This window comes from Rhinolophus sinicus, linkage group LG09 (assembly GCF_036562045.2).
Source record: "Rhinolophus sinicus isolate RSC01 linkage group LG09, ASM3656204v1, whole genome shotgun sequence".
NCBI lineage: Eukaryota > Metazoa > Chordata > Mammalia > Chiroptera > Rhinolophidae > Rhinolophus > Rhinolophus sinicus.
In genome coordinates this window covers 109,240,828-109,248,455 of record NC_133758.1, presented here as the reverse complement: position 1 = coordinate 109,248,455, position 7,628 = coordinate 109,240,828, and the positions used below count along the sequence as shown (strand labels likewise).

The 7,628-nt window shown below is 40.6% G+C and overlaps 1 protein-coding gene across 2 annotated transcripts in view; it reads right to left on the bottom strand.

The window, feature by feature from the left end:
- Positions 1 to 5,494: 5,494 nt before the first annotated feature.
- Positions 5,495 to 7,628, bottom strand: part of ANLN (anillin, actin binding protein) — a 50,556-nt gene continuing 48,422 nt past the window's right edge. The window contains exon 24 of one of the 2 annotated variants that reach the window (XM_074341002.1): positions 5,495 to 6,792. In XM_074341002.1, coding sequence (XP_074197103.1) covers positions 6,669 to 6,792 — 124 coding nt within the window. In that variant the 3' untranslated portion in view covers positions 5,495 to 6,668. The remainder of the gene's footprint in view (positions 6,793 to 7,628) is intronic. The other variant, XM_074341001.1, reaches the window with a different exon arrangement.

Below are 7,628 nucleotides of genomic sequence, written 5' to 3'. Positions count from 1 at the left end.
TCAAATAATTGAATTATGAAATAATAAGTTTCAAATCATTGAAAAGTGGACACAGGACACAAATATGAAATTCACAAATGAAACAATACATAGGACTAATAAACATATGGAAAGATATTCAACCTCACTAGAATCTACCAAAATTGCCTAAGTAATTAAAAAGAACTCATCAGCATTGGGACACTTCTGGAGAGAATTGATTAAAGAAAAAAAAAATTCCATAATAGAGAGGTTCATTTAAATTATCATTATTATCATTAAAATTATCATTATTAAAGATTTGCTTGAGAACTCTGGAAATTATAGACTCAAACAGTGGGACCAAAATGGAGTAGACGTATTTCTCCCTATTTCTCCCTCTAAGTATAGCCAAAGCCTTGGTCATTATACGTATATAGACCAAACGTCAGAAGACTTGGAAAGGTGGAAAGTAAAAGGAAGCCCATCTAGAGTCCTTGAGACCCAACGAACAACATGATGGTGAGTTCTCTGGGTTTTGTTTTTGTATGATATATTCTGGACTGGATGCTAGAGAAACTGGCAATGTAGAAATGCCAATGACAGCAAAGAAAGCCTGCTCTCTCTAGCCAAAGGACCAGAAAAGAGGCAGCCTCGCAAGACACAAAACTTAGACAGTAACCACCCCACCTCAGCCAAACATCACAAAAACTAACACGGGCCCACCACCACCCATGCCAGAAAGGCCTAGAGGGGAGCCTGGCCGTCTACCCTTGACCATCATAAGGAGGTGGCCTTATGTGTCAGTAGAGCCCAAGTGGGGGCCTGGACTCCTACTCTGAGCCCTCATGGTAATGAGGCATCCCCCCCACCCCCCGCCAGTGTCAGAGGAAGCCAATGGGAAGTCGAACCTTTTGCCACCGTCCAGTAGTAACAGGCTTCCCGCCTCCCCTCCTGGTCAGTACTGACCATTTGTGGCTGCCTAGTCAGTCCTACATGATTGCATACTTTGGGAGCCCCATTTCTTCAATACTTAAAGTTCCCATGACAAATGCTGACTACTGGGATGGGGTCTGGTCTCTACCTGTCATCTGGGTCCTACCTCCCTTTATCCTGCCCCACAAGCTTATCCTTCCCCATCTCCTAAATTCTTTTTGACCACTATCCCCAGGTCCTCCCTCACCGTTGGCTCTTCCCCATCAGTGTAGGAACATACTCATTTCCTCATTCAAAAATATCCTCCCTCAATATTTCCCCACCAATCTGTGGTCCCATTGTGCCTTTCCCTTCTCAACACAATATTCCGTAGTCTCTACTCAGCCTTCCACTCAGCGTTTCCTTCTGATTTTGATTTTTAAAGAGTTCTTAAGTCCATGTCCACAAGCCATATGAAAATATGCTCATTGTAAACATATCAAATATGCTAGAAATAGAGTCAAAAGTCAAAGCATTCCTCTACCCAACACTGATCCCAACGTCTTCCCATTGCCCTTTCTCATAAAATTCGGTGTGGTCCCATCCACACTTTTATCCAGGTACAGTAGTGCCCCTTATTCACAGGGGATACGTTCCAAGACACCCAGTGGATGCCTAAAGCCACAGAGAGTACCAAACCCTATGTGTACTATGTTTTTTTCCCTACACATACATACTTACGATAAAGTTTAATTTATAAGTTAGGCACAGTGAGAGATTAACAAGAATAACTAGTAATAAGATAGAACCATTACAACACTATACTACAATAAGTTTTGTGAATGTGGTCTCTCTCAAAGCATCTTACTGTCCCGTACTCACCCTTCTTGTGATGCATTGGTGGACTCATTCCATAAACAAGATGGCTTTCACCCATGCTTTCTGATTATGTTGCCAGAACGCGAGCAGATAATTTTTGGTTCTGTTTCTGGGAGCACATGCGTTCTTTGCTCTGTACACTACACCTGCCTTCATCATATGACCACATTGTTCCAGAGATCATCAGCCCTTCCGTGTTTTATCTGGTGCCTTCTCTATCCTTTCATAAATGTAGGCTCTTCCAGAAGAGCCTGGTTTCATCGCCATTGAGGACTTGCATTGGATGGTATCATTTCGCCTTGATGAGCTTCTTCAGCTCTGCCAGAAATGTGGCAGCAACTTCTTCATAGGCAGACGCAGCCTCTCCAGTAGTTTTTATATTTCTCAGTCCAAACCTATTCCTGACTCTATGTAACCATCCCTCACTTGCAGTCAATGGCTTGGTGTCACTCATTTCAGGAAAATCCTTGCTGAAGTCTTCCTATAGACTCCATGCTTTCTGGCACAACACAGCGTCAATCCCAGCACGTTTTCTGTTCATGTCGTCCACACAGAAATTTAATGCCTTTCCGTCTTAACTAGGCACTTTTCATGCTGATGGCTGTAACTTTTGTAGTACGAGGTGCAACAGCAAAACTAGTGTGAAATTCTTTTTCGTTCTTCATAATTTCGCTGACAGAAGATAGAAAATTCGTCTTACCGTAGATCTTACGATTTCTTTTCTTTCCTATTAAGTAGAGAACGTTCACCTTTTCAACAAGGAAGAACTTTACACTTCTCTTTGGTATATCCGAATTGCCAGCATCACAACTGTTGCACTTTGGGTCCATTATCACCCACAGCTCAGCCAATAACCAGGATGGCTACTAAGCTCCTCACAAGCAAGCAGGGAGCCTATAAAAGGGATGATTAACTTCCGGGGCGGGATGCGCAGAGTGGCGCGAGGTTTCAGGTGTGCAATTTGAAACTTATGAATTGCTTATTTCTGGAATTTCCCATTTGACATTTTCGGACCATAGTTGAAAACAGTAACTGAAGCAGCGGAAAGTGAAACCTGGGGTAAGGGAGGACTGCTGTTATTTACATATGTGTATGTTACACACGTAGTTTTGTGTTGTATGGCAGGTGTATCCCTTTTTCCCATAAATTGTTCTGGAAAGTTTTTCCAAATATATATAGGTATGTATGCAGTTTCTTTTCTTCTTGAATATTGCCTGGCATTTTGTAGAATGTGCCCTAATTTCCTATTAAGAGATTTGCAGATTATTTCTAATTTACTTTCCTGTTGATGGAATTTTAGGTTATTTCTACTTTTTCCCTTTCAAAGCAGTATTGTATCATCATCCCTTTGTCTTTGCTCACCTGCAAGATTATCTGAGAGTGGGAGGAAGGAGTTAAAGCAGCTGGCCTTTGGTTCTGGGGAAAGAAGGCAGGTGACACATCTAAATTCTTTGTAAATGTGCTGAAAATGGAACCTTCTGGTAAACAGACTAAGGATATTTGCTAGATCTCTTATCTATGGAATGCTCTTAGTAGGATGTGGCTGGTTAAGGATTGGTTATGGTAAACAAACTCAGAATTTACGGATTTGTGAAGCTAGACTCCTGAGAGTCCTGTAAGTGACATAACTATGTAGGGTATTACATGGGTTTCCTCACCTAACGGCTCCCTGCTGTGTGAAATGCCCCACCAACTTCACAGGAGATATCTGTCCTCTGAGCCCGACAGCTTGTCACTGTGGACATGAGAGAGCTGGGAGGCACGCAGGATGTGGCAGTCCTCCCTGCGTCGCCAGTGCCTGGATTGCATGTGTCCTTGCAGTTATGGGTAAAGCTCTGTATGGATAAAATCTCTGATGTGTGCGAGTCGATTCTGACGTTCTGATCCTGTGTGAGCACAGAGGTTGACTGGGTGTTGCCAAGTTACCACCCAAGGCTGTAGTTTCTTATCTCACCAAGAGTACGAATATGTTTCTCAGCAACGTTTACATTTAAATAGCTTCAACCTGAGAGCCAATAACCCACTGCCATTTAAATGTATATTCTTCTGCTCATTAATATTATTGTTTGTTGGCTCTTTCGGGGTGTGTGGGTGTTTGCATTTCCTTCTAACACATTTTGCATCTTTTTTGGGTTACATTTCTTTTCTTTATTTGAGAAACGTTATACATAGTGTAATGGTGAGGTATGTGGATTGACTTGGGATCCTGATCGGCCACTTACTAAGTGGTGGCCTCAGAAAAGTTACCTAAATTTTAGTTTCCTCATTCAGTTCCTATTTCATAAGGTCATGTGAAGAGTATGTGATAATCCATGCAAAACACCAAGAATATGGCCTAGTACATAGTAAATGCTCAAACAATGAAAGTCACTAGAGCTCTTTATATATCTTGCATATTAATTCCTTGTTTATTAAATATGTGTATTTTCTCCTAGTCTTTTGCTTATGTTTTAACTTTGTTTATAGACAATTTATCAGGCAGGAATTTTTTTATGCAATGAAACCTGTCATTTTTTTTCCCTTTATGGATTTTGTTATAACCTGATTTTTTTTAAATTTTATTGGGGAATATTGGGGGACAGTGTGCTTCTCCAGGGCCCATCAGCTCCAGGGCGTTGTCCTTCAATCTGGCTGTGGAGGGCGCAGCTCAGCTCCAAGTCCAGTCGCCGTTTTTAATCTTAGTTGCAGGGGGCGCAGCCCACCATCCCATGTGGGAATTCAACCGCCAACCTTGTTGTTGAGAGCTCGTGCTCTAAACAACTGAGCCACCCAGGCACCCTTTTTTTTTTTTTTTAAATCTTAACTATTTTATTGAATTGACTGCTCCCAGTTTCAGTTCACGTTTTCTAAGTTTGGGGTGAGAATCTTAAGATTGTTCTTTGGTCTCTCAGCAGACACCACTCTCGTTTTTCTTTCTTGGAAGACAATCCTTAGCCACTCCTTTTTCATGTTTCCCCTAAAGAACATGTTCCTTTTCTTACTTCTCTTTCCACATCATACTTCCGGATGAGCTTAGCTACTCTGCTTTCAACAATCGTCACCGGCAGATGACAACGACATCTTCTCAGCAGAAGTTTTCACTGTTTACGAGGTATTTCTCTCTTGATGTTCCTTAAATTACTTCTAAAACTGAACTTAAATACCCTCTATGTAATATTAAGAAAGAATGATCTCTAAAGGATATTGTTGTGCTTTTTTCCTTTAACTTACAACAAATAATAGCATGTGTGGAATTTTTTTAATGAACAAGAGAATATAAATATGTCTATGTCATATGCCTAGAATCTCTCCAAGACACAAAAACCGGTAAAAGTGGTGTGACAATGGGAGAAGACATACTTTCACGTTAACTTCTTTGTGCCTTTTGAATTTTGTACCAAATGCAATGCCTATTCAAAAATAAACACCAGTGTATAAATAAATAAAGGGCACTCTCTCATCACTCTCACCAAACCTATTTCTGTTTTGGCTGGTGTCACTTTACTCAGTCTGCTAAGCATCCTCCATCTCCTCAAATGTACGTCTAAGTACCTCTTTTGAAATGCCTCAGAAATGGATCCCTAAGCCATCTCTTCATTCAACAGCAACGCTAAGAACACACAATAAGTCTAGCCTGGGATACAGGTAAAAAAAGGAATGAGATACTGTCAGTAAGATACACCTAAGAAGCCCCACAGCCAGAGATGCGAAACAGTCACAGCACATATTTAAATAGGATTTCTGAAATAACTGGTTCCTTAAGTCATTTGCAAGTATTTATTTAGGCAAGAGATCATAAAATACACTTTTATAATACACATAAGAAGAAACACATTTAAATGATAAAAAAAATGACAGGTGACAGAATTTAGTGTTTATAAATGAGATCAATAACTTTAACAATGCAAAGAAATTCAAAGTAGATTTAAAAGTTGAGACCATGCTTTACAATATTTTATAACAAAAAATATAAAGTATTAAGCTTTTAAAGGTAATACATTACTTAATAGTTTTTCAAATGATTTTGTAACGGATTTCTAGACACTGTCATAGATGGACGTGAAAAGTAAAAAAGGCAAGAACTTTGGCAAGCAAAGTATTAGTCCATAGCAGCTTGTAAAGTTTACTTTTTTTATACAAAGATTCTTCAATTTACACTTGCTCTTGTTACAGGAATAGAAAAAACTAATATGCCAAGTATATTTGAGGAGTCTGTAAGCTACACAGCAAAAATAATTATTTTAAAAAGCCTGTATTCTATGGAAATGTGCACCACACAGCGTCTGTAACTGAGTAAATGAAACCCTGTGATCATTACGTCTCCTAAATAAAGCATTTAACCTCCAAATCTCACACAATATCCCAAGTCCACATCTGCTGTTCGAAAGTAGCCTCAAGCTTTAACCTAATGTACACTTGCTATTGAAAAAGTTCTCACCTCCGTTACTAAAAATGTTTCCATAAAACCCCTTCGACATTTTTTCAGCACTCTAGTAATAAGACATCAAGATCAATAAAGGACCCACAACCTTTAGGGAAAAAGCACTGAGGCTAGAGAAAGAATGACCTCGTCAGAGGTTTCTTCCCTGGGAGACCTTTCTACTTTGAGAACCATAGCCCCAAGGCAACTTAAAGTGTTTCACTTGAAAAAAAAAAATTATCATGCATAGCTGAATAATTAGATTTCTGGGAAAATGAGTCTTTTAAATTAAGATTTAGCAATATAGACTACACTGAATGTTATTCCAACAAATGAAAGAAATCAGTTGAAGTTTTGCATACAAAAGACAGAAATACTGCATAATATGTAGTGAATATTGGCACATACCCTTTTGTATATTTAAAGCATAAAATGTAATCAGCGTATCTGATGCTCTTAAGATACATTTATGACAAAGCTCAAAAAAACCATCTAAACGGTATGGAAACTTCCCAGTTCAGGGCTTCCCAACAGGTTTGTAGCAAGCGTCAGGTTGCCAGAGGCGGATATCAACAAGGAGTTGATTGAGCTTTTGCATCCAGAGATCCCGCTCTTCCTTGGTATCTGCAGACAGCCAGTTCCTACAGGAAGGAAAACACAAACAAACGCTCAGGATCCTTTCCCACACTGCATACCTCCCTGTACTCCTGCTGGGAAAAACAAAATGCCTAACAACAAACCAGTAAAATGAGTTACTCTTTACCCTCTTTGAACGGATGCTCATGGAAAGCCCCGCAGGGAGGTGCTTCTTCAAGTGTAAGAAAAATTGTCCTGCAGGTTGGTTAGCTCATCATAACTCACCCTGATGACATTTGGTAAATGATGGAGTTTCCACACCAAAGACGGGAACTGTCTTGCATAGGTGGTCTGGCCTGGACAATGTGGTGGTGTGGGTCACCCACTGGATGTGGGCCATCTCCTAGCAAGAGCTAGCACACCCCAGGCCTGAATGTGGGAGCTCCCCAAACCCCCAGACTCGGGCTCCCCAACAGCTGGAATCACAGGCTCGTGGCTCTTCACCTGCCTTTACAGGTAATACTATTTTGTACTGTCTCCCATTATTTTTGTGCTACTGTGTTAGTAGAACATGGTATTTACAATACATGATCTAAAGAGCCTAAGGCTTTGTCTAGCCTAACCTCTGTCCATGTCAGGAATCTCTTCCTTGCATCCACATTTAGCTACAAGATGAACTACTAGTTGATGGGGCAGGGGAGGGTGGAGAAGACGGGAACGCCCTAACTCACAAGCCAGACCATCTTTCCAGCTGTTAGGGTTGCACACTGTCCTCATCCGGCACCTGTGTAAGTCCTCCCCACTGGCAGTAGGAATGGTACAAGCGTGGATGAGCAGGGACTGGTCACCTGTTAGCCAATGAAGACCACAACACTTACAATAATAACAGTGACCATTTGTG